A 27,417-nucleotide genomic window follows, 5' to 3' on the forward strand; every position below is an offset into this window, starting at 1 on the left:
TAAGAAGCATTACTGGAATTCAAAGAAGTAGCTCGTGGAAAAAAATGATAAACAATGAAAGTATGAAAACATTTATCAATCACTATATTATACAGTTCTAATATGCATGAACTGTAATGTGCACCAAAATTTGTATATGGACCCAAAAAATAAAGTAATCTACACCAATTGTAATCTGCAAGGTAAAAAATAAATACAGTTAAATGTAAAATAATTGAAAAATTGTAAGAATTATATAAAAGTAATTTGTATACCTTTATCAAAGATTTTCAAAGATTTCTTTGTAAACCACATTTGTAGTTGTAGTGGTTACTTTTCCATCTTCATCCAGAATTAAGATTTTTAGTCCTTTCTTTGATGTGACTCTAGAAACTGCTACGTACAATTGTCCATGAGTAAAAACTGGGCGAGGAAGATAAAGTTCAACTTTAGAAAGAGTTTGACCTTGGCTTTTGTTTATTGTCATCGCAAAGCATAAGGATATTGGAAATTGCCTCCTTTGAAATTTGAACGGGATGCTGGAATCATAAGGTGTCAAGTTCATTCTTGGTATGAATATTTTGTGACCAACATTTTTGCCAGTTATTACTGTAGCAGAGATAACATTCTTTCCCAAATCATTAACTTGTAACCTTGTACCATTGCACAAACCATTTGCTTGATCAATGTTTCTTAAAAGCATAATTGGTACGCCAACTTTCAATTTAATCTTATGATTTGGAATTCTTGAACATTTAATATCATTTAGAAACTCTTGAGTAAACCACTCACCTTGAATTTCTTGATCATCATCAGATTGGCAAGGAGTGTCTGAACTTAAATAAACTTGTTCTTCACCAGGAATCAAAGATAAAATGAAGTCATTTACTTGTTCAACACTATCAATTGTAGGGCAAAGTATTGCACCATCATCAAAGAATCTAGGAGTCATGATATTTTCAATTAGACCACCATAAACAAATTTGACTAAAGAAAGTAAAGGTGTTTCACTTTCCTGAATTATAAGATCTGTTGGTATTGAAAGGTTGGCTTCACCACTTTCATTCAAATTCATATTTCCATCTCCAATTTTAAGAATCCAATCAGCAAATTCTTTTATATCTTTTGCACTTTCATTTGAAGTAGCAGTCTTTAACCTCATGTTTTGTGATAGCTTAAGAACTGTGCAATATTGCCACAAATCAGAATAGTTAATTGATGAGTTCACAATATCATACCTTGATCCCTTTCTTACTACTGGCAAGATTTGTCTAAAATCACCGCCCAAGACCACCACCTTTCCACCAAATGGTTTGTCAGCATTATGTTGATTCGTAGCTCTCATAATGTCTCTCAATGTTCTATCAAAAGCTTGAAAGCATAGCTTATTCATCATAGGAGCTTCATCCCATATTATAAGTTTTGCTTCCATCAATAGTTTAGCACGAAGACTTCCTTGATTGATGTTACATGTTGATTCATCATTGATTGCTAATGGTATGCAAAAAGTAGAATGAGCAGTTTTACCTCCAGGAAGCAATAAAGATGCAATGCCACTTGAAGCTACATTAAGGGCAATCATTCCCTTTGCTCTAATAGCAGCTGACAAAAGTTTCCAGAGATATATTTTTCCAGTACCACCATAACCATATAAGAAAAAGAAATTCCCTACCTCTGAGTTCACTGCTGTCATAATTCTGTTATAAACATGTAGTTGCTCATTAGTGACAGACTGTAATAGAGATTGATGTAACTTCTCCATTTGTTCTTTATCATAATTCATTTCATCAACAATGAACCTGTTCTGAAATTTGAATGAATTTGAAAGATCGGGTTGAGGAATGTAACTATAATCTGATAAAGCTCAGCCATTTGAATTTAGAAGTTCTTGTACTTCTAGTAAGCAAAGATTGTGTAAATCATGCTCTTCAATTTGAAAATCTACAAAATAGAATATGTAATTAATACATAATTATGGAAAAAATAGTGTAGAATAATTCAATTTAGTACCTGGTATGTTCAAGTCTTTTCTTTTTTGATATAGGATACCATCTACAAGTAAAGTTCAAGTTGCATCCCAAACAACATTTGGCTTAGACATTGTATTCATGATTAACAAAGCAACAAATAACCTTCTAAGTTGATTTCCAGATGCAAGATGGCTAGCCTCTTTAATGGCATCAATGAATTCTTTGTCATCTGCCAATAATCCTAATTCTTGGCAAGCCTCTTGGTATGTGGAGAATGTTTTACCATTAATTGTCTTTATACTATCATGATCAATACAACCTTTTTGTTTTGTTAGTAAGATTCTTATGTAGTAGCATTCACCTGATCCTGGAGGAACATATGTTAGTCGACCAATACTATAACCTTGCTTTCTTGGTTTCCATTGTTTTTGTTGAGACATCCAAACAAACTTTGTTGGAAATTCAGCATAGGTCAAGTTTCTACCTTCCTCAAATTTTTTGTTAGCTTCAAACCAAGCTAGGAACATGGTGTTCATATTCTCATTCATATGCAATACATCATCAATTCGATCATCATCTTTAAACAAAACTGGTTGTTGATCTTGTAAGTGAAAAGTTAATCGTTGAATAGCTGGCCACCGATGATGGATATCAAAACCAAAAATTCGCCAAACTGCTTCACATGCAGATAAATATCTACAATCATAGTATCTTTTTATCTCATCAACAATATGCATCTCTGTAGATTCATTCTCCTTGTCTGTAATTTTAATTGTTGCTCTATCAGGACCTTTGTTTACATATTTGAACAAATACTTGATTGAGTTGGATTTGTTGCAATATTCTGTATTAACATGAGCTTGATAACGCATTAAGAGAAGAGGACTATACGGCACCACATTTGCATTACCTAATTTATGTCCATTTTTCAACACAAATAAACCATCATCTCTACGTCTATATACAGGATATCCATCTTCATCAATTGTAGTTGAATGTCTAAATTTTTTAGGAAAAAATTTAGAACACCGACCTTCTTTCATACATGGCGAGTTGAATCTAGCAGCTCCGCAAGGACCATGTATCATATATGTTTGAACAACCTTTGAAAGTTTAGGATAGAGATCTGGATGAGGAAGTTCAGCAGAGATAACTTGATCTATATGCTTTGCATTTTCTAACTTGTTAGAGTCACTCAACCATAGTAATATATGAGCATGTGGCAGACCTCTCTTCTGAAATTCAACTGTATACATACTTAAATTTGTAAGATAATTATTAGAGAAAACAATAGGCAGTAAGAAAAATAAATTAAGAAAATTAAAATTGTATACCTGCATTGACTTTGCCAAAGAAATTATTCTTCTTGAAATCGGTCATCATTTGGTCTAATTTCATTTTAAAAACTCTGCAAACTATGTCTGGCCTATCTGAAGCAGTTAATCCTCTTGATTTGACAAAATCAACAATTTCAGGCCAATTTACATTACATGTGATTGTTATAAACAAATCTGGATAGCCATACCTCTTGCAAATTGCCATAACATCTTGGCAATTATTGAACATGTATCTCATACCACCTGTAAATGAAGCTGGAAGAACAATACGCTTACCAATGGAAGAAGGATCAGTTTCACCTTTGTTAACAGCTTCTTGTAACCCATTCAGAATATCTGAACGAATGAGTTTTTGATTATTTCGTATAAAAGACAACCTTTGGGCTTCAATCATGGTGTATGTATCCACTAAAAACTGTTGAAACAATCTACGTGAATTTACAACATTACCAAATTCAACCTTTCTATCTTGTATTCTGAAAGCAATGAATTCTCGTAAAGAAATGCGAATTCTCTTTCTACTTTGTCCATATTTTTGACAATCTCTAATTGGAATATCCTCTTGATAACCATCCTCTCCATATGGGAAAATCAAAGGATATTGAAGAGGAATGAAACATGTGTGTGTTTCATGTAGTCTTGTTAATTGACCAGAAACTTTCTTGACAATGATGTCCCTTCCTACATCTAAGGTGCTCAAATCACCAACAATCAATGCTGCCACTTCATCTGCTACTGGTGTATTATATACTATAGGATCCTTAAAGCGATGTCTAAATAACCTCAATCCAAAATCTGATTGTTCATGATCATGTATAAAATCTCTTACTCTTCTGAATGTTTGAGCAAGTACATTGTGTTTGTCAATCATTTTCTTCAATTCTTCGATCAATGATTTATCAAATATGGATTGCTGACTATCAGACCTGAAAAATTAAAAATTAGTCAATTATATGCGCAATGATGGCTAAAACATAAAGAAACTATTTAAACATACCCAAAGTGACTAACTCTGTTGCTTGTTTCATTTTCTGTGTCATAAATATATAGTTGTGCAAATTTGGGATTTGATCCTTTTTCAGGCAATAAACTTCCAATGTGATGGTAATTTTGACCACTAAGAATAAATTGAAGAGGACCTGATCCATCGTTGATTGAGGAATGGATCTTAGCACCAATGGATGTAAATGAGAACATGTTGTTGTAACTTCTTATGTAATGTAAGAAATTCTGGCTTGTACTGTCTTCTCCTTTTAACAACTTTTGAAGCAATTGTGGAGGTTTCTTCAACAATAGAAGTTGTACTTTTCCCTTTTGACAACAAAGAGAGAAATCAACTTGTTTTAATCTTTTGCATTTATCAGATCTTTCTTCGTACCACAGTTGAGCTTGACAATAGGGAAACTCAAGTGAACACTCCCCAACATCAACATTTCCTAAGTACATAAAAAACATATATGTCAGTAATTAAATAACATTTATACTTAAATATAAAAACACTAAAAAGTATTGTTTCACCTTGAATTTCAGCTTTTGAATACAAATCAGATTTGAAATGTCCAATTATGTTATCTGAAAGAAACATAAAGTATTTATTATTTAAAATGAACCATTATTGATTACCATCATTTTCATCTTCTTCAGAATTATTGTCAAAATCCAATATCTTCGAAATAGATCTAATAGCTTGCTCCCGAGAAGGCTGACAAAATTGTAAACCTTTAACATAGATTGAAATTAATATTAGCAAGCTGAATTTGTAACAATTAAAGAAATTAAAGTAATGAAATGAATTTTGTTTATATTATAAATTACCATGACTTTGGTGTTGTTGAACATAAAAAGGATTAACAACTTCAGAAAAAGCACAAGAATTTAGTGAAGCATGACTGGAGCTGCTACCCACAATTTCTTTAGGTAACAGTTCTTCTGTATTAAACACATTGATTTTGCTTCTTCCAATAGGACAATCAAATTGAACAATACCTGCAGGTACATCCATAAATTAATGAACTAAATATTATTGATATATATGATTTTGTAATTCTGTTCTTAATTTAATTTATCATTGAAATATAATTGTAAATAGTAAAATATATTAGTGGTATACATTTGAATAACTAAAATAACTTCAATTTCAGTATGCACAACTCAATTTTAAAACAAAAAATAGTAAAATATATTAAAGCACTAATATATTAAGAGAAAAGCATTAAAAAAATTAATATATTTTTCATTTGTACCTGTGTTGTTACTATTGCTGTTTTGCAAAATTGGAGCATTGGTAGATCCAATGGATGTAGAACCATGAAATTATAATAAGAGAGGTAGTAATAGAAAAATTTAATATGAAAGAAATTCAATTGAAGATAAGATAATAATAGATATATAAAGAATTAGTATTTAATCATTTTTATTACGCTTGTAATTACTTTTATCTGCCAACTTCTGATTTATAATAAGTTTCCTTCTTCTTCGTGCAGCTTTCCCATTATTTTGTTCAAGTTCTGCAAAATGCAATTAAAAAAAGGATTATGAAATGAATTTAAAGATGAAACCAATTAATTATGAAATGATGTCATCTAATATCAATGTGTGTTAATTGTATAATATGCATTAAAGATGAATAATGAGATTAATAAGTATGCAGTGCTAGCATTTGTACTGAATTTGAATGAAAATTAAATTAAAAAATAAACTTACCACAATATGTCAACTCGGAAAGTGGCTTTCTAATAGTAGATTGAATTCTTTTATTCTGCACGTCTGTATCTTCATTGAGAGATAAGTAGGTTTTGCTAGTTGAATCTGGCGTAACATTTTCTTTCGATACTGGTAGAATAGTTAAAAAGTCAAATGAGAAAAGAATAGATGTAAAATGAATGCATTAATAAAGATTTGTGTTAGTGCAATCAATGGATTCGGATTTGTGAACGAAATGAAAAATAGTTTGACAACAATGAATGCAGTAATAAATTTGTTGGATGAAATGTATAGTGAATGAAAAGATTATTACCACAATATCTTAACTGAGAAAGAGGTGTAGTATTTGGAAAAGCAAATGCTTCAGTTGGACTGGATTTGTCCTCATTTGTTAATGAAATTAAAATAAGAAAAAAAAAATAACATAGATGAAGCAAGATTAGAATTTGCATCTTTGTTTTTATGTATGAGTGTAGATTTAATTGGATGAGAAACGAATGAAATGAGCTCCAAAAAATGAAGAAACTTAAAAATGCAATGTCAGAAACATAAAAATATTGAACCTGTGGACTTCATCAAGGTATTGGAAAAATTTTGTGGGATAATGTTCTTCCTTTTTCTTCTTCCATTTGTTGAATCCATTTTGTTGTGATAATGTTCAAAGTGTGCAGAAGTTATGCATTGTATTGTGGTATTATGATGTTTTACAAATTCATTACATGTTGGAGGAAGATTTAAAATTAGAAATAGAAAACTAATAACAAAAGCAATTAACAATGCACTGTGAAGAAAGTAAAGCAGAGAGGAAGAAAAAACCTATTAGTATATGTAGGCACATTTTTAGTATTCAACCAACATTCTTCCTGATGATTCAGGTACTGTCAGTACAAACTTTTGACAAAAAACAACAAACATTTCATTGATATGGAAATATCAGAACTGAACAAATAACTTAAAATTTGGAAAAGCGTACCTTTTGAAAAAGATTTGATCTGCAAAGTCCAAATTGATGATTTTCAGACAATGCAAAGCCTCATTTCAGAATGTGGATCTGTGATATATGTCCTTTTTTGCCAAGCACAAAAGTACTATGTTTTGTAATAGTCAACCATTAAAGTAAACATTTGTTTGTACATTGAGTGTAACATGCAAGTACTAAAGAAAGGGCAAAAGAAAATTATTTTATTGTTTTCAAGTTTAGAAATGAAAAAAAAAATCGAAGAAATAAAATTTAAATTAAAAAACTTGTAAGAGAGTTCAAAATGAAATGGGTTTTAATGTTTTCATGGTTACTCTATTACTAAAAAACAATTTCAATAAATTTTACAAGAAATATTAAAATATTTTTTGTAAAGAAATTAATAAAATCTTTTGAAAATTATATTCAGTTAGTATGTCCAATTATTAGTACTGCAGAATATCAACTTGGCTTCTTTATTATTACTTCTAACCTTTTTTTAAAGAAAAACAATCAAATATTTTAACATATTTAAATTCTTATCATAATCATTTAAAAGTATTTATAGTATCGGAAATGAAAATTTATTTTAGAAAATCAGTACTTAAATAAAATTTGTATTACGAAAATAATTAAAATATAAAACTTGACGATAATTAAATTAGGTTAAATACTTTTAGATATGGCTTCTAATTATTAGAAACAACAAAAAAAAGATGCTAAAACTATTACAAACAAAATAAAACCAAAGTACTTTCAAAGTTCTTCAAAAAAACATACATAATATAAATAGTAAACTAAAAGAAAAGTGCAATATTAGAAACTGCATTCTTTGTGGACGTATACTTTGATCTTCTTCTTTTTCATTTTTTTGTCCGCTAGAAACACAAGAATATCTCCTTCTTCCAAACGATTGAATGTGCAGAAGTCCTTCCATCCCTTCCCAATCTTACTTGACTTCTTTGGTGTATTACGGAGCAGAAGTTTACATTGAACAATGAAGGTGTTGTGACGTCCCTGCAATTCCAACCTCCTCAATCTATGTTTACGAAGGTAATCTGCAAAGTCAGATTGTAGGTCCTGAAAAAAGAACAAAATAAGACCACAAATAAAAATATATAAAGAAAACAAAATATAAAACCAAAATAATAAAATTATAAGTTCACCAGATGGCTTCCTTTGCATTGAGATTTTGACAATTTGACTCTAAACATATGTTTTTTTCGCAACCGAATTAGGTTTGAAAGAAATTTGGCACCAGTCGATATTGTAGACATGTTGGGGAATACAATGATGTGGAAGGTAGAATTGCCAACATATCTAAATACAATTTGATGGATATGTTGCAGTTTATAAAAAACTCGTAGACTATACCAACCATCCGTCAGAACGGGATGATTCACATCCATATTAAAGGTTAACTGATGTTGATTCCCTTCAATATCTTCCAAGTGCCAAACGGGTCCTAATTCCTCACCAAAAATAGCGAAAAATATTGGATCAACATGTCCAAACTCCTAATGAGACAAAAAACAGATAGAAAGGTCAAAAAGATGAATAAGACAAATATGAAACTGATGATGAAAGCATAAATATTAAAATACAGGAATAAAAACATGCATGGGTGATGTAAAACTGATAAAAACAAAAAACAGAAAAGTAGTGAATTTGAATGGTTAATGAAAAAAGTTGACATCTTTAGAAGAAACCAATAGTAAGTCAGAGTTCAAACAAAGTAAAAATATAAGTTGTCTTATGAAAGACAAAAAAGGTGGACATAGATGAGAAATGCATCAAAAACAGTAGTTTTAACTGATTTCAATGATTATTGAAGAAAGATGACATTTTGATAACAAAAAAATGAAATGAAGTAAGATTTGGGGAATAGATGACGAAGGAAAATATAGTTTAACATACATGAAGCATGGGAAACAAATAGAAAAAAACGACCTTTGAAAGATTATTGCAGAAAGTTTGAATTTTTAGAAAGAAAATCGAGAATAAGTAATATTGTGTAAAAAGTGAAAACATAAATACATGTTTTTGAACGATTAAGATGGATGACGAAGCAATGTGGTACGGTCTAAACTTAAAAAAAAACATCAAAGCACATATTTTTTTTAAGTTTTTGTGAAGTAGACGTACCTGATTATGAACAAAATGATACGTGGTGAACCTTCCTAAAGTTTTTCTGGCAGTGACACTCAAAGAGGAATCCATGGAAGCAAGTGTAGGGAAGTGACCTTTCTTTTTCAGTGATTTTGTAAAAACATAAAACTTGATAGTAAATAAGGAAAACAGACGGTTATATAGATATGAAAAGACTTGTAATTAAAGAGAAAGCTTTTTGAAAATTGAATCATATTTAATAATATTTTAAAATTAATTTTGAGAAAGTAAAAATAACTTTAAAAATAATATACATTTTTAAAATAAATAAAAACAAATAAGAATTTGAAAGAGTAATAACAGATAAAAATAATATAATAAAAAATTCAGAAAAAAGAAAACTAATTAATAAAAGAATAAAATATAATATTAAAAGTTAATATATAGATATGAAAAGACTTGTAATTAAAGAGAAATTAAAGAAGGGTTTTTCAAAATTCAATGCTACTTAATAAAATTTTAAAATTAATTTTGAGAAAGTAAAAGTAACTTTAAAAAAATTATAAAGAAATGAACATTTTTTTAATAAATAAAAACAAATAAGAAGTTGAAAGAGTAATAGCACATAAAAATAATATAATAAAATATTAAGATAAAAGATAACTAATTAATAAAAGAAGAAAAGATAACATTTAAAAAATTGTACCATTATGATTAAGAAAATAAAAATCAACTTTTATCCTTTAAATGCAAAGTTACAAATGTTTTTTGATTTGTTAATCAATCTGTTTGATGAAGGAATCATGGTTTTGAAAACATGAAATAAATTGTATATGTTACGAAAACAATAATGTAGTTGAAAAATATACATAGATAAAAACTTAATGACTTTGATGTAGCTAGCATCATAATGTAGTTGACATTAAAAATAATATCAAAACTTCGACATTAGGCTAGCAATATATACTAAATTTTAAAAATAAGCATATACAACAAAACGTATATAAATTTAAAGAAATCTATTTAAAAAAGGTAAACAAATAGTGAAAATAAAGGATTTTTTATAAACCAAAACAAAAGGAAAAACCTATGCTGAAATTAATTAATTTAATGTAGCTAGCATGATTATGGTGTTGACAATGTCAAATTATATCAACACACTTTGATTCAGCTAGCAAATTTTGAATGTAAAGATAGAGTACAGAATTAAAAATAAGCATGAAATCTATTCAGAATTAAATTAAAACATAGTTGAAGTAATATTGTTTTCAAAATAACAACCAAATGGTCATGAGTACAAATACATAACAGCAGCAAATGTTTTTCAAAAAAATAACATAATAAACATAAAAATCCAAATAAAGTCTATCACTTTTCAATCTTTATATTCTTCTTCAACATCTTCACTGGAATCTTCTTGTTTTCTTGAACCATAGATCGACTTTGTCTTTTAAGTACTGGAACAGGTGGTTGAGTCCCCAAATCAAGATTGTCCAGATGAGATGATTCTTTGCGGGTTAACTCATGAATTTGAACATCAATTACATTTTTATTTTTCAAGGATTCTTCGGGAGGAACATGGCTTGATACTATATTGTTCAAATAATCACTTAGAGTTTCAAGATCATTTGATTCTTCTGTGAATTTGATCAACAGATCCTAATAAAAAAAAACAGATTAGCATATACAAAGCTTTACAAAATAAGTTAAATTGTAATCTTCAACTACCTCTGCAATGGAATCAGATGAGATTTGATTTGTTCGCTCATTTAATTTGCTTTCTTCTTCATTTGCAAAGTATAGATCCTAAAAATTGTATACAATATTAATAATAATAAAATTTAAGAAAAAAATAGGCTAACACGTGAAAAAAAATATAAAAAAAAACTTACCAAAGACTTAATTTCAACATCAGAAAAGTTTTCAATTACTTTTTCATCCATGCAAACTTTTTTAACTCTGAATGATTGTTCAAATTTGCTATTATAATCATTCTTGCACTTAACTTTGAACAGATAGGTCTTATCAATTAGGACTTCAAACTCTTTAGGCAAGTCTCCAGCAGCAGTGTTCTATTAAAAAAAAGATTAATATAAATGATGTAAATTAATATAAAACAACTACTGTACAACAATAATGAGTAAAATAAGTGGAAATGAAGTACCCAATATAGAATAGGAAATAATTGATTGTGAATTCATTTGAAAATTATACAAAACATTTAAGTTAAATGTCAACAATATAAGCAGAAATGATTATTTTAAAAACTTAACCTTGTCTTGCAAGTCAAGAATGTCAGAGCATGATTTCTTCAACATTGCACTTGCATCACGATCAAATACAACAAAAGTTGTAGAATCCGTAGCATCAATTACACGAAGTTTCAGTTTAAACCTAAAAAAAACAATAAAGACATTATGAACATTATTAAGTTTTCTTAATATTATATTAATAAAATCATGTTGTGAATATTGAAAATATTACCTAGGTGTAACCTTAATGACATGCTTGTTACACTTTTCACAAAAAAACATTTTGGAATCAGGATAAACTGCTTTGTTGCAGATACATGCTGTATACCACCAATCATCATGATCTAGCACATGTTTGATAGTAGCTTTTACTACAAAAGTACTTTCCTGTAAAATAAAGAATATTCATTAAATTATGAACAAAAAAATAAATAGTCATTAAATAAAAAAATTTATGTGGAACATAGAGACAAATATTTGAACCTGCTTAAAATCTTTTAGACCTTCAATTGAACTCCTAGGATGCAGCTTAATGAAATCATCTTCTAAGCTAACTTTAGAAGAACCACAAAGTTGGGTAAGAGCTTGAGAAGGAGATTCAGTATTATCCCACATCCTACGTTAAAAAAATATGTTATATTACAAAGATATACATATATCTATCTATAAACAAAGATATATGTTATGTATATAGACTTACATTTTTTTCAACTTGGTTGCATCTTCACCATCACAATTAAAAATGATCTTGGTACAGTTCACACAGTTTTGAATAGAAACTTTATCTACAAAAGAGAAAATGTCAAAAAGATTTTTATTCATTATTACAACTGTAATAATGTGGTTTATGTTAGTTACCTTGGAAGGTCTTCACTTTGCAATAATGCAAAGCAATGACAACATGTTGATCCTCTCCAGAGGCCAGAAATGCATTTAACATATCAACATATTGACCAAATAAAGTACACTCCAGTTGCAAACTATTGAATGTTAAAAATCACATAAAAAGAGAAGTAGATGAAATACATGAAGAAAAATAAAAAACAATAAAGAACAAAAACAAATGAAATCTGCTTACCCATCAGCTTCAATAAGGATGACATTCATTTTGGTTTTCTTACCAGCTTTCTCTAGCTCCCTCTCTGTTCCAACACCAGTAAACATCCCAATCACATCTACAGAAAGAGGAAAAAGAAAGAAAAAAAATTAACAAAAAGTTATACAAAAAAATGAAGAAAAATAAGCAAAACATATTTACTAACTAAGTAATCTGTGTCAAAACCAGCAACTATGATTATTGAAAAAGGGGTGTATGAAGTTGTAGTTTTCGGAACTAAGGTACTTTGCACCATATTGACCTTGGTTCCAAATTGGAAGTTGATCTTATAGGCATGTTTTGTGGTTCTATAACAACCACCATTACATGAAACACTGAAAGATTGGATGGTGTAAACCTTGTCCTCTTTGATTTCAGACTGGAATTTGTATATCAATGTGCGTCTAACAGATGCATGGATGAGTACACCCTGAAAAAACAGATTCATAAATGAAAAAATAGAAGCAGATTTAAACTTATAAAAACATATCTAAACTTTTGGGTAAAAAAAAATTTAGGAAAAGTCAAAAAATAAAAGCCGTTTATAGTTTAAGGAAGATACCTCTTGGTCTTGAAGAACAATTTCCATGGAAAATGGAGTTTTTCCTTTTGTGTAATCTTCAACAAACCATAACCTTACAACTCTTGCAAGGATATTCCAACTCTCCTTCTCAGGGTTTAGTTCTTGTAAAGAGTGAGTGTGTTTTTGGATAACAGACATGGTTGAAGGAATGAGGGAAATGAGGGAAATCAGAGTAGAGTAAGGAATGAAGAAAGGTCTGTAGAAATGTATTTGTACAAAACATAAAAACATAAAAAGAATAGATTGGAAAATCATAAATACAAAACAACACCATACGCATGCTCTGGTTTTCATTTCACAAATTTAGAAACAATCTGCAAAAGCAAAAGCAGATTTTGAAATGAAAAAAGATATTTACTGAAACAACACGCAAAGTGTGGTTTAGGTTAAACAAATGGAGTAAAAATTGGAAAAAGTGACTGACAAAAATACGAAGATGAAAGAAAAAAACAAAAGCTGTTTTTCACATGGCTCAATGTTGTGCAATAAAAGGAAATATGGCAGAAAGCAGTACAAAAAGAAAACAAAAAGTAACTTTAAATGTTGGAAAAGGTTGACAAATCAACGAAAATAGGAAATAAAGATCTGATTTCAAGTTTCAAGTTTGAACATTTGAAAGTAATGAAAAAAGTAAGGGGAATGCAATATTCATAACTAATCAACAACATGCAATAGGCAACTAAAATATATTTTTAAAACTATAATATGGAAGATCTTTGAATCAAAGATACAACAATTAAGAATCAAACAAAGAACATCAGACATCAAAAAATCAATAACAAAGAAAGACATGTTTAATCAAAACACATGAATTAAACAATTAAACAATACAACATATTAAAGGAATTAATTTGATTACAACATATTCTGATCAGCAGTGGATAAAAAGAAATTTGATCAACAACTGGAATACGTAGTGCACGTCAGGATGAAGTTATCTTATTAGAGTTAATGAAGGAATGAACCCAAAAATAATCTACATAAACCAAAAAAAAAAATATGAGTTAGAACAACATATCAGATTGATGAAGTAAGATAAAATATAAAATTAACATAAAAATGAAATAAACCTCAAATGTTGGGGTTCGAATTAAGCAAACCTGAAATGGTGGGATTTCTTGAAAGTTGATGTATAATCGCATCAAATTTGAGCAAACATTAACAATAAAAAAGATTAAGAAGTGAAGCAACTTTATCAGTTAATATAAACCAATAAAACATGCAATAGGTGACAAAAATAGTTTTTTAAAACTGTAATATGGAAGATCTTTGAATGAACGATACAACAACAAAAGAAATCAATACAACAAATTCATAAATAATTCATAAAGAATCAACAACAAATTATCTTATGAAATAAGATGGCAACAGATTCTGCATTTAAAGTTGAGGGACAATAAGATCAAGCTCAAAGTTCTTCACCAGACATCAGAAAATCAATAACAAAGAAAGACATGTTTAATCAAAACACATGAATTAAACAATTAAACAATACAACATATTAAAGGAATTAATTTGATTAAAACATATTCTCATCAGCAGTGGAGAAAAAGAAATTTGATCAGCAACTGGAATACATAGTGCACGTCAGGATGAAGTTATCTTATTAGAGTTAATGAAGGAATGAACCCAAAAATAATCTACATAAACCAAAAAAAAAAAAGAGTTAGAACAACATATCAGATTGATGAAGTAAGATAAAATATAAAATTAACATAAAAATGAAATAAACCTCAAATGTTGGGGTTCGAATTAAGCAAACCTGAAATGGTGGGATTTCTTGAAAGTTGATGTATAATCGCATCAAATTTGAGAAAACATTAACAATAAAAAAGATTAAGAAGTGAAGCAACTTTATCAGTTAATATAAACCAATAAAACATGCAATAGGTGACAAAAGTATATTTTTAAAACTGTAATATGGAAGATCTTTGAATGAACGATACAACAACAAAAGAAATCAATACAACAAATTCATAAATAATTCATAAAGAATCAACAACAAATTATCTTATGAAATAAGATGGCAACAGATTCTGCATTTAAAGTTGAGGGACAATAAGATCAAGCTCAAAGTTCTTCATCAGACATCAGAAAATCAATAACAAAGAAAGACATGTTTAATAATAACACATGAATTAAACAATTAAACAATACAACATATTAAAGGAATTAATTTGATTAAAACATATTCTAATCAGCAGTGGAGAAAAAGAAATTTGATCAGCAACTGGAATACGTAGTGCACGTCAGGATGAAGTTATCTTATTAGAGTTAATGAAGGAATGAACCCAAAAACAATCTACATAAACCAAAAAAAAAAATGAGTTAGAACAACATATCAGATTGATGAAGTAAGATAAAATATAAAATTAACAAAAAATGAAATAAACCTCAAATGTTGGGGTTCGAATTAAGCAAACCTGAAATGGTGGGATTTCTTGAAAGTTGATGTATAATCGCATCAAATTTGAGCAAACATTAACAATAAAAAAGATTAAGAAGTGAAGCAACTTAATAGTTAATAGAAACCAATAAAACATGCAATAGGCGACAAAAATAGATTTTTAAAACTGTAATATGGAAGATCTTTGAATGAACGATACAACAACAAAAGAAATCAATACAACAAATTCATAAATAATTCATAAAGAATCAACAACAAATTATCTTATGAAATAAGATGGCAACAGATCCTGCATTTAAAGTTGAGGGACAATAAGATCAAGCTCAAAGTTCTTCATCAGACATCAGAAAATCAATAACAAAGAAAGACATGTTTAATCAAAACACATGAATTAAACAATTAAACAATACAACATATTAAAGGAATTAATTTGATTAAAACATATTCTCATCAGCAGTGGAGAAAAAGAAATTTGATCAGCAACTGGAATACGTAGTGGACGTCAAGATGAAGTTATCTTATTAGAGTTAATGAAGGAATGAACCCAAAAACAATCTACATAAACAAAAAAAACAAAAAAATGAGTTAGAACAACATATCAGATTGAAATGGTAGGGTTTGAGTCTGATTCAGCAGAGACATCGAGAGGGTTTCAAAAGGTACATAACCACAAAAAAAATCTACACAAAGAAAAAAATGAGTAAGAAATGAAAAATTAGGGTTTCAAAATTAAAAGTGAAGAGATAAAAGTTATTACCCAAGAGCGATGGAGAGCGTTTGAGGCGGCGTCAAAGAGATGGGCGCACAAAAGAACAAAAACAATCTACAGAAACAAAACAAACCAAAAAATGAGTTAGAAGACAAAAAAATTGATGTTAACGAAGTTGGATTCACTGAGTCTAAGAACAAAAAATTAGGGTTTGAGGATCGCGTTTCAGGCGGCGTCAGAGAGCTGGCTAAGGTTTGATGAGGCAGAAAGGGGGAGAGTGCGATTCCAATGGAGAGCATTTCATGCGGCACAAAAGTGGAGATGGTTTCAGTAAAGAGAATCGTGGAGATGGTTTGACACGACAAAAATGTCGAATGAAGTTCAGAAAGAAGAGAGGTGGATCGCGTTTGTGCAGGAAGAGCGTCTGAAGCACAAAAACCATCTACACAAACAAAACAAACCAAAAAATTAGTTAGAAGCAAAAAAAATTGATGTTAACCCTAAACCAGTACGAATCGAGAGAATCGTGGAGATGGTTGGACGCGGCAAAAAGGTCGAATGAAGTTGAGAAGGAAGGGAGGTGGATCGCGTAGAAGTGGAGAATGCGTAAAAAAGGTTAGGGTTCGACAGAGGGAAAGTGAAGAGAGGTGGAGAACGTTATTTGGTGTCGCGTTTGTGGAGGAAATGCGAAACAGAACGATTGAGGTGGAGGCGGAGGCAGAGGTGTGGCTAGGGTTTGAGGAAGGAGAGAAGTGGAGAGTGCGTAAACGGTCTGAGAGAGAAAGTGAAGAGAGAGAGGAAGTGAAGGGTTTGAGGAAGGAGAGTACTGGAGAGTGCGTAAACAGCCTGAGAGAGAAAATGAAGAGAGAGAGGAAGTCAAGAGAGAGGATTAACGTGAGTGTGGTGAAAAACGAGAAAGATGACTGAGACGGGCTAAGAAGATGACACGTGTCCAAATTACCTTAAAAGGTAAAAAAATTTACATTTCTGAAATTGAACAAATTATGAGAAAATGACACATGTATTTTTTTTGCCTTTTATGATTCTTTGAATTGTATTATAAATAGATTCCTTACAAAAACCTCACATAACACATCACTCAAAAGCTCGAGAATACCCTACCGGCATCAAAAACCCAAAACTTCCATTCCCACTTTGTATTTCGAAGAACGAAAAAAGAACGCAGAAGAAGGGAGAAACATGAGAGGAAGACGCAGAGTGCTTCTTAGCCTCTCTTTTTCTCTGCTTTCACACGTAAAGCACAAGCTTTTATCAAAATCAACACCACCCACTTCTTTATTTCGAAGTAGAATCACATTCTCAACTTCTTCCTCCTCCATAGACCCTCCTATTGAAGAATCAAAGACTTCATCGTCCAAGTCCCAAAGGGATGCACTGATTTTGGAACAGTTCAAGCAAAGAAAACTCAAAGGGTCCCCAAAAGACGCCAAGGGTACCCCTCAAGGGGGTTCAACTTCAGTTCCATTAAGTTCAGATGCTTATACTGAGAAAGTGGTCCAAAAGGGTGTGCAGAATGAGGAAGAACCCACCATGGTTGTTAGAAGTTTCAAGGAGTTGGGTGTGAGTGATGAGCTTGTTGAGGTAATGGAGGAGATTGGAGGGTTTATTCCCAGTGAGATACAGTGTGTGGTTATTCCTGTTATCTTGGAAGGGAAGAGTGTGTTGCTGAGTTCACCATCTGAACCTGACAGAACTTTGGCCTTCTTGTTGCCCCTTATTCAGGTTAGTTTAATTCTCTTCATTTTCCTTCCTAGGTTTTGACTTTTGAGGATCAAATTCCTTGAGTTGGGTGTATACAAGATACTGGAATTTGGGAATGCATTCACTTTGCAAGCTGGCTTATTTTTGTAGTTTGTTTATTTTTATTTATCTGGTATTTCACCTAGTTGATATGATATGACTGTTGTTGTTGCGTTAATTATTTGGTATTGGTATGGGTTTCTGTTTGATAGAAAATACCGGAATTTTGTTACTTAGAAGGTGATGTCAAGTGAAATTGGTTCCTTCCTAACCTTGTTATGGCATAAAGGTTCTTGTATGTCTCATCTATTGGAACTCTGTAATATAAAATTGATTGTTTGCTTGAGAATTCCACTAGGAGAAAACAAATTTCCCAAATCAACTTATAATGATCGAATTAGTGATTTATCTTAGAATCATTGTATTGATTTAAATAATAAAATACCTCCATTTCAAGCGTTTTCTTATGTCAATTTTACAAATGGGTGACATTATGAAGTTTCCACTCATCTAGATATGTAGAGATAGATAGATAGATATTATAATTTGGTAATATTTCAAGTTTATATGGGATCTCTAATAGGGTTGAATAATATAATAATAATATTTATAAAGTTAGTGACATAGTTTTTTTAGCTTCATTTTCATCACTTTAACACAAACGATGATAACTGTTATCTACTTTTGTTGTCCTGTTCCTCCCGTGTTTATTATTCCCCTTAGAGAAAAAATGGATTAAATATGTCAAACTTGTGTAGTTGCTAAGACGGGATAGAGAGTTGCTTGGTTCAAATTCAAAACATCCACAAGCCATCGTGCTTTGTGCTACGGAGGAGAAAGCCACACAGGTGACACAATTTCTACTATGTACCATCTCACCATCTTGTCTATTTAGTTGTGCAGAGTACCATCCTGGTTTTTATGAACTGATGATGCTCCTTTCAAAATTTTTTGGCATTTCAGTGCTTCAATGCTGCAACATATATCATCCATAACACAAAATTGAAGTCTGCAAAGGATTGTGCTTCACCAGATAATGGGCAGTCGCAAGCCTCTATTGGCCTAATGATTGGAACTCCCTGTGAGATTCTTCAATATGTTGAAGAGGGGAGCGTTGTTCCTTCTGAAATAAGATACTTGGTTAGTAATTAGTTTCACTTAAAAATATTTGTGTCAAAATCTATGTATAGCACTCAGGTTACCAGTTCTTGGAAGCTCCTATCATTGATCACACTACTCTTTTTCATGCTTCTTGCGCAGGTGTTGGATGAGGCAGATTGCATGCTTGGTAGTGGCCTTGATCCTGAAATCCATAAAATTCTCAGACCAATACAAGATCATGAATCAAAATCTGATGTCAAAAGATTACAAACTATTTTGGCCATTTCAACCATGGCTGAGGTATGATGACCAATTATGTTGTTTTAGTATTTGAACTCTTGCATGAAGGTAATGTGCTTATACCTCCATCATAATACTGGTCATATTTATGATTTATCTTTTCCATATGACAGGTTTTGGGTGAACAATCCCCCATTGTAAAGCATCTTGAGTGCCATCATGCAGGAAATATTTCTGCAATGTCTTTAGAAATGGATCAAACAGAAGTCTTTCATTTCACAGAGTCTCTTCATGCTCTTAAGAAAAAAGTGGCAGAGGCCATGGACTCCCTTTTGCAACAAGAATAACTAACATCTTGATCTACAATTTCTGACACGGAACGAAAGAAAAGTCAAAATAGGTTTTATGATCTTTCTTATAGAAACTATCTGTTAACACCGAAGCACCAAAATAGGTTTTGTACCCTTGTATGTTATTATCATGTTCTTCTAACACTGAAGCACCAAATACCAGGCTTTAGGAGGGAACTATCCGAGTTGTGTTTCAAAAGGCAAAGAATTTGACATTGTTCAGTTTAATTTCTTTTATGTTTATATACCAACTTATTTTAGATGTTTCTAAAGTGATAAGCAAGATGTGAGTTTTGTGTACGAGTTTTATAACGTACCCTCTATATGTGAAGAAGACTTTCTTAAAAGTTATTTTATCATTTTCTTTCAAGACAATCACAATTTATTAACGTCATCTAATCAAGACATCATTCTATTTCATTATCGACTAACAAGTTAGAGATTTCAAAATTAATGATTAATTATACTAGTTGAATTTTAAGGAAAAGGTATGAATGGTGATTGATATTGGTTTATTTCCGTTCCCATCAAATCTAAAAAAAGAAAAAACCAAACTATCTTCAAAATTTGGAAGTTGGGTTTTGTAATGTTCATCACAACTAGGGGTGGCAAGGTGGACTAGGCTTCAAAAGCCAACCAGGCAATCCAACATAAAATAGGCTGGTTGGATTAGAAATTTCAATCTATTTGTCCAAAGCAGTTCAACTTGCACAACTTACCAACCCTTTAAGTCAAAACAGGTCAACCTGCAACCTGTTAAACCAAAAGAAGGCATGTTACTCTACTCATACACATATGCTTGTTGGACTAGGTTATGGTCTATAATTAAAAAAGAAAAACACCAAGCAGTCAAAAGCCACACAACGCGACATCAGCCGCCACCACCACCACACACAGTTACACTGCAAGCCACCACGATGATGTTAGATCAGGAGAGGACGCACGTGTGGTGTCATTACCATGTTCATGCCACTCCACATGACGCGAGGGAGAGCGACATAAAAATACGTTGCGAGCCACCACACGATGCAAGGGAGAGTGAGATTAAGAGGGGAGGCGCGCATGACATATTTCATAGTGGGGGTTCCCACAACAACAGTGGTTTCCATACATGCGATTTCCATAGTGATCAAATTGACAACTAAAATAGTTCCAAAAAATTATAATTGGTCTCTAAATTGATAACTAAAATAGTTTCAATCATGAATTAGTTTCTAAATTAATCATTAACATTAGCTATCAGGTTTTGGCTACCAAAATAATTGGTCTTTAAATTAATCTTTAATTAGAAAATTGGTCTCTAACATATTTTTGGTTACTAAAATTGGTTATTATTTAAGAGTTTTCTTGTAATGGTATTTCTATGAAGATAATAATTTATATTTTTTATGTTGACAACTTTAGTACATATAGTTTTAATTTGGATTCACACAAAACAATCATATATTTATTATGTTTTTAAGAATTATTATATATTTTTCAATATTCATATATCACGTATTTATCACGTATCGTATTCTACTATTTTGAAAATAATAGTATCAACGTATCGGATACGTGTCGTATCCGATACACATATCATATCTATGTGTCATAGATTTTAACTAAATACGTAAAGGAAAAGAGAAAAACTATTTAGTTTAAAGTGTTAGATTCAAGATCCCTTAAATCAACAAATATTGGACACATTTTTTTTTTCTTTGTGAGATTAGCTTAATTGAATCATTGCAATTTGTGTGAGTTTCAATGACTTGTTTTCTTTGATAGACTTTTTTCATTTTTTTAGTATGAATCTTAAAGTAATTTTATTTATTTATTTATTTAATTTGACAATTTTTATATTTTTCTTTATTTTTTTTACAAGTTTGTTTTCTTTATCATTACTAGCGTAAACACATGCGCTATCGCGCTTGTGTGTACGCATTTTTTAATATGTGTGATATTAAATTAGTAGGTGATGATATTGTAATGTTATTAAGTTAATATATAAAATAAAATTATATTTATTAAAAATAAAGTTAAATATATTAGAAAAGATGAGAAAATAATCGTTGATAAATAAGAAAAAAGAAAAAAAGTACATGTAAACGGTTTTATAAAAGATTTGTAAAAGTAATGGTCAATTTTAAAAAATTTAATAAATAATTTTATTTTAAAGGATAAAATTGGTATTTTGAAATGTGGACACAAAAGAGAGAATCTCTTTATATATTGCTATAGATAGTTTGTCATTAAATTTTTATAAATTTTCTTTAATAGTTTTGTTTTTAAAAGTATTCTACAATTGTTTGTTGATTTGTTCGTATTTTCTTTTTTTGAAATTATGCTCTATTAATTTGGTACTCTTATAAAAGTTTCTCAAAAAAGTATAACAATACCCAAATGTTCATGGAGGAGACACATTCATGTAGAAAATTACATTAGGAATTTAATTGCAATATTATGACTGCATTCATAAGGTTTTAGAAAGTATGTCCATATAGTAGCACCAAAGTTACACAAGAGATTTAACTAAATAGAAATTTGATTAGAGTTTCATCTATATAAGTGTGGTTTTGTGCCTACAAAGATTTGAGAGATGCATTATTTATAGAAATTCTATTGAAAATCAAATAAAACAATACAAGATATATATAAGTTATAAAATGACAATTACGTGATGAAGTTTTTAATTTATTTTTATTATAATTTAATTTAAAGTGAATTTTCTATAGTGTTTTTAATATATATATATATATATATATATATATATATATATATATATATATATATATTGGTTTAAAATATGCATGTTTAATGTTAGTATTATGTATAAGTATAAGAATTTTTTTTTTTTTTGTAGTATAGAATGTATATGTAAATCGAGTGTATGATGAGTATTTCTAATTATATATATTTTCTATACTAATTGTTATGGAAGTGTGAATGGATATATTCAAATATTAATATTTATACATATATTACATATGGATATCTTTTAAGTTAATGATATATTAAAATATACGTATTATGTGTAAGAATGTGAAATAAGGATTTTGATATGAATTTGTGGTTTTTATTTTGTTATACTATATATATATAAATTCAAAGTTTTTTCGGAGATGATGTTTTATACTTAGCTTTATTTGATATTATATGATGATATATGATTTGCGAAGTTGATAAATTTTGATTGGTACCTACAACGAGTTGAGGTTATTAAGTACATTAAAATTTAATTATATATATGATCATTTGGTATGTAGTAGTGTTGTATAGACTAATAAATATATTGTGTTTCGTTGATAGTGCAACACTCATACACGATTTTCAAGAGTAATAATTTTTTTTGTTTGGTTATGCGAGAAGTCAATATTAGCATTATCTCTGGTACTACAAATATATTTGAAGGCTCCATAAAAGCTATTATACTTCAACCAAGAAGTTTAATAGAAACTTATTAAGTTTCAAGAATATTTGTCTAAATGGATATCGTATTAAGACAAATAATGACAGAGATTTGAAATATCTTTATATCACTAGAATTGAGTTAAAGAAAAAAATGTATTAGAGAATTGAGCTAGTTGCTGTTTCATAATGATCTAAGCTAATTTAAGTTACTCAAAACATAATTAACTTGTTACAAGAGAGCTTTAAACTTAAATTAAATTGTCTTCAAATTATCTTCTAATATATGCTTGAGATTCCTTGTCATCATCAAAATCTTTTTAAGTTTAAATCTTCCTCTTTTGGCAACAGAAAATCCATAAAAGATTTAATTTGTCCAAGACAAATTCTAAAGAGGATTATTCAATAAGATTGAACAAGTTCCCCTTTATTGGTTAAAGCAATCAAGATGTATGTGGTATAACCATCTTAATGAGTACTTGTTAAAAGAAGGGTATAAAAATTATCCTATTTGTCCTTGTATTTGTATGAAAATATTAGAAAATGAATTTGTCATAATTGTTGTTTATGTAAATGACATAAACATCGTTAGAACTCTTAATAAGTTCACAAAGAAAATTGATTACTTAAAGAAACAATTTCAGATGAAGGATCTTGGAAGGGCAAAGTTTTCTTTGAGATTAGAAATTAAGTATTTAAGTAAAGGTGTTTTTGTACATTAAGATTGTACATCAAGAGAATTATATAGTGAAGGTGCTTAAAAGGTTCTAAATGGACAAGTCACATCCATTATGCACTCTAATGGTCGTGAGGTTGTTATATATTGATAAAGGCTCTTTTAGACCTCAAGAAAATGATAAAGAACTTCTTCGTCTAGAAGTACCATATCTCAGTTTGATAGGAGCACTAATGTATCTTTCTAATTATACTTGACCTGATATTTCATTTGTTGTAAATTTGTTTAGGAAGATATAGTTTTTCACCTACGAGAAGACATTGGATTGGACTAAAACATATAATTTGTTACCTTAAGGGTATTATGATGAGCTTATTTTATCCAAATGATTCAAAATCATATCTAATGGCTATGCAAATGCATGTTAGTTAGCATATCCTCACAATGTCATAGTGGTTTATCACAAACAAGATATTTGTTCACATGTGATAACATAATGGTTTCATGGTGGTCAGTGAAGCAAACCATAATAGCAACATCGTTAAATCATGCAAAATTTTAGCATTACATAAGGTAAGTCGTGAAGTGTTTGGTTAAGGTCTATAATTCAATATGTGTGACAAACTTGTGGTCTATTCTCGGGAAAAGGGGAATCAACAATCTTATATGAAGATAATAGTGAATTGTTCAATTGAAAAAGTGATATAGAGATCCAAATGACTTATTCATGTGAAAATTTGACAAATTTATTTACAAAGTCTTTACCAAAGAGAACTTAAATGTAATTGGTTCACAAGATTAGACTTTTCCATCTTAATGATATGAGTTTACATGAAGGGGAGAAATAAAATATGCGATAAACAATATTGTATTAAAAAATATAGAATATTGTACTCTTTTTCCTTTATTAGGATTTTGACTTCACCATCTTAATAAAATATGCGATAAATGATATTGTATTAAAAAATACAGAATGTTGTACTCTTTTTCTTTCACTAAGTTTTTATCCCAAATGGTGTTTTCTAGTAAGGTTTTAACTAAACACATTCTCTTATCAATGAACACTTGAGAGGGAGTATTATTGTATTAGGAGAGGAGTGTTATGAATTAATGGTTGTCCATTGATTTGATACAGTTACCTCATATGTTTGATATGATTGATTGACTTATTACAATTACTCCTCTTTTAAGTTTAAATATTTATATTAATTATTTAATCTGTTTGTGAGTATATACAACTAGGGTTCTTTCTATCAATAATAAGATACATGCAAAAGTTACTCTTCATTATCTGTTTTTCCTTTCCTTGTTTTCTATGTTGCTAGCTTTATTTTATAACATAATATTATTTGATAATAATACCAAATACTAATTAAAAATGTTCACATGATTAATTGTCCATTAATTATGTAATTCAAGATTATATAATAAATGGTTTTGGGGACAGCTTAATAATACCCGTACTAACTGGATGAACCTCTACAGAATTTGTAAGGTTTTTTGTGTGCATACCAGAGGGTATTAGATAAAACCAATAAGTAGATGTATCAAATGTTGCAAAGTAAAATATGTTAAAGATGCACATTAAATATATAGAATTGGATGGGTAGATTAGAGAAGAGTGATATATATATATATATATATATATATAAATGTTTACATTGATTTCATGATTAGTATCAAATGTTTTTTTATATGGAAGTAGAATGTTTGTACACAAGCTCTTCAGACTTGTATCATATTGTAGTTTAAAAAAAAAAGAAATTGAATGAGATGATTTAATTACAAAATAGATGTAATAAAATGCTAGTTGTATGATTACATTTTCCTTGGCAGAGATATTAGTATATAAATTTTAGAATCTTTACAAATAAAAATAATTAAATAAGAAATAATTATGATTAGTTATTAAACTATTATATTTTCAATTCATATAAAATATATAATTAAACGATAATTGATTTTTACTTTAAAAAAAGTTAATATAATTAGTTATAGATATTTTCAAAGGTACCTAGTTACGTATCATAAGATGCCGAAAAACAAGAAAATATTGGATAATGTTTAATTAAAATAGGAAAAACGTTTATAATAGGTAACTTATGCAGGTTTCGATCCTAAAGCCTCTTGGTTATTAACACGAAACCTATAACCAACTAAACTATTAAGCCAGACGATGCAGCAAAACAAAGAAAACATTACAAAATGTTTAATTCTAATATGAAAAACGTTTGAAAAAAGTGGCCCATGCAGGTCTCGAACCTGCGACCTTCGCGTTATTAGCACGACGCTCTAACCAGCTGAGCTAATAGGCCAGACGATATTAAGTTTTTTTATTAGATTTTAACTTTACAAAATGCAAACACTAAAAAAGGAAAATAATCTATTAAGTGCCTTTTTTTTAAGGAGGAAAACGGTAGACTGTAAACAAGTGATTATTGTTTTTTTTTAAGGATAAAAAGTTATATGTATAACACTTTTTTTTTTTTGTAACGTCAAGATAGTTAACAAATTACTCAAACTATGTAGCTTTATTTATAACAAATTCAATTAAATTATATGTATCACTCATTTCTAATATTTATTAAGTTTTTATTTACTGTAAGCTTGTAATTAAAAAAGTAAAATTTATGTTATTCTTAATTTTTCTATTACCAATTTATTCATTTAAATTTCTAATTTGATCCAAATTGAAATCTCAAATAGAAATAACTGATTTTAAACTCTTTAAAATTTTAGAAATTTATTTTTTATAATTCAAATAAATTTATCTTCATAAAAAAGAATTACATTTTATTGTTTTATACTCCATTGATAAATGGACCAATATGCTTAAATAAAAACAATTTAAAATATTTAATATTTTTTAGAAATGATATATTTAACTAAAAATATTTTAATTAAAAGTCAATTAAAAGTAAAATCGTTAAAAATTAAGACTTAACTAATCAATTTAAATATTTGTATTTGAGAGTTAATTTTCTTTTTTGTTTTCTAGTACTTAAAAATATTATATGTTTCAATTGAGTCGTTGCCAACGTAACTATTATCTTAGTTTGTCATCTTAGTTACTTATTTTTCACATATTAAGAAATGCGAGACTAGATGGTTAATATAAAAATATTCTCATGATTGATGTAGAACAATGAGTGACTTTTTGTGTTTTCATTAAAACGTGTTGAATAATGAGATTGTCATGTTTTCATACGACTTTTCATATCATTATCTACAATGACTAAAGGATTGTCCTTATCATCACAACATTCTTATTATTTGACACATTTTCAATGGAAATAATAAAAATCACTTGATTTTTTACATTAATCATAATATAATGTTATATTAAGTATAAAACCTCACATTTCATAATACATGAAGGTAAATAAACAAAATGACAGGTAAGATGACAACCAACCCAGTTAAAGAAAAACTAATCAAAAGAAATTCAAGTGAAAAATATAAACTCTTAGTGGCAAACCATCATGGAGCTCAGAGGACCCTGCAAATTATATATATATATATATATATATATATATATATATATATAATTTAAAATGTTGTTTTTAAATTTTAATTTATTTTATATATTTTACACTTTCTCAAAATTTTATGACTATACAAAGATTTTGGCATCCTCAAAATGTTTGTTGAAGGTTCGTTATTGCTAACTCCTTTACACATGCTCTATAAACTCTAGAAATGATCATTTGCTATTTATAGATCTATGCTTTACTGAGTTTCAAGTAAATGTTCTTGGATTGAAGACTTGATAAGGCTAACCAACTATTAGGATGTTGCT

The 27,417-nt window shown here is 29.3% G+C and overlaps 2 protein-coding genes, 1 long non-coding RNA gene, 1 other non-coding gene and 1 pseudogene across 4 annotated transcripts; 1 reads left to right on the top strand and 4 right to left on the bottom strand.

The window, feature by feature from the left end:
- Window positions 1-259: 259 nt before the first annotated feature.
- On the bottom strand, window positions 260-9,167 carry LOC114180739 (uncharacterized; annotated as a pseudogene).
- Window positions 9,168-10,973: 1,806 nt separating this feature from the next.
- Window positions 10,974-11,692, bottom strand: LOC146887126 (uncharacterized). The gene is made up of 3 exons (XR_014994333.1): window positions 11,541-11,692; window positions 11,330-11,450; window positions 10,974-11,128 (listed from the first exon to the last, which is right to left on the bottom strand). It is a non-coding gene; the product is annotated as an uncharacterized LOC146887126 (long non-coding RNA).
- A 785-nt stretch (window positions 11,693-12,477) lies between these two features.
- On the bottom strand, window positions 12,478-13,125 carry LOC146887127 (uncharacterized). The gene is made up of 3 exons (XM_085672037.1): window positions 12,967-13,125; window positions 12,571-12,834; window positions 12,478-12,483 (listed from the first exon to the last, which is right to left on the bottom strand). Exons 1-3 carry the CDS (start codon window positions 13,123-13,125, stop codon window positions 12,478-12,480), a joined length of 429 nt encoding a protein of 142 aa, XP_085528163.1.
- Window positions 13,126-17,187: 4,062 nt separating this feature from the next.
- Window positions 17,188-19,815, top strand: LOC114181456 (DEAD-box ATP-dependent RNA helicase 39-like). The gene is made up of 5 exons (XM_028067920.2): window positions 17,188-17,846; window positions 18,623-18,712; window positions 18,828-19,004; window positions 19,125-19,265; window positions 19,379-19,815. The coding sequence occupies exons 1-5, from the start codon at window positions 17,304-17,306 to the stop codon at window positions 19,550-19,552; spliced, it is 1,125 nt and encodes a 374-aa protein (XP_027923721.1). The 5' UTR covers window positions 17,188-17,303; the 3' UTR covers window positions 19,553-19,815.
- A 6,044-nt stretch (window positions 19,816-25,859) lies between these two features.
- Window positions 25,860-25,933, bottom strand: TRNAI-AAU (transfer RNA isoleucine (anticodon AAU)). Its single transcript has one exon. It is a non-coding gene; the product is annotated as a tRNA-Ile (tRNA).
- Window positions 25,934-27,417: the final 1,484 nt, after the last annotated feature.

Source organism: Vigna unguiculata, chromosome 4 (assembly GCF_037176805.1).
Source record: "Vigna unguiculata cultivar grain cowpea cultivar isolate G323 ecotype 2 chromosome 4, ASM3717680v1, whole genome shotgun sequence".
NCBI lineage: Eukaryota > Viridiplantae > Streptophyta > Magnoliopsida > Fabales > Fabaceae > Vigna > Vigna unguiculata.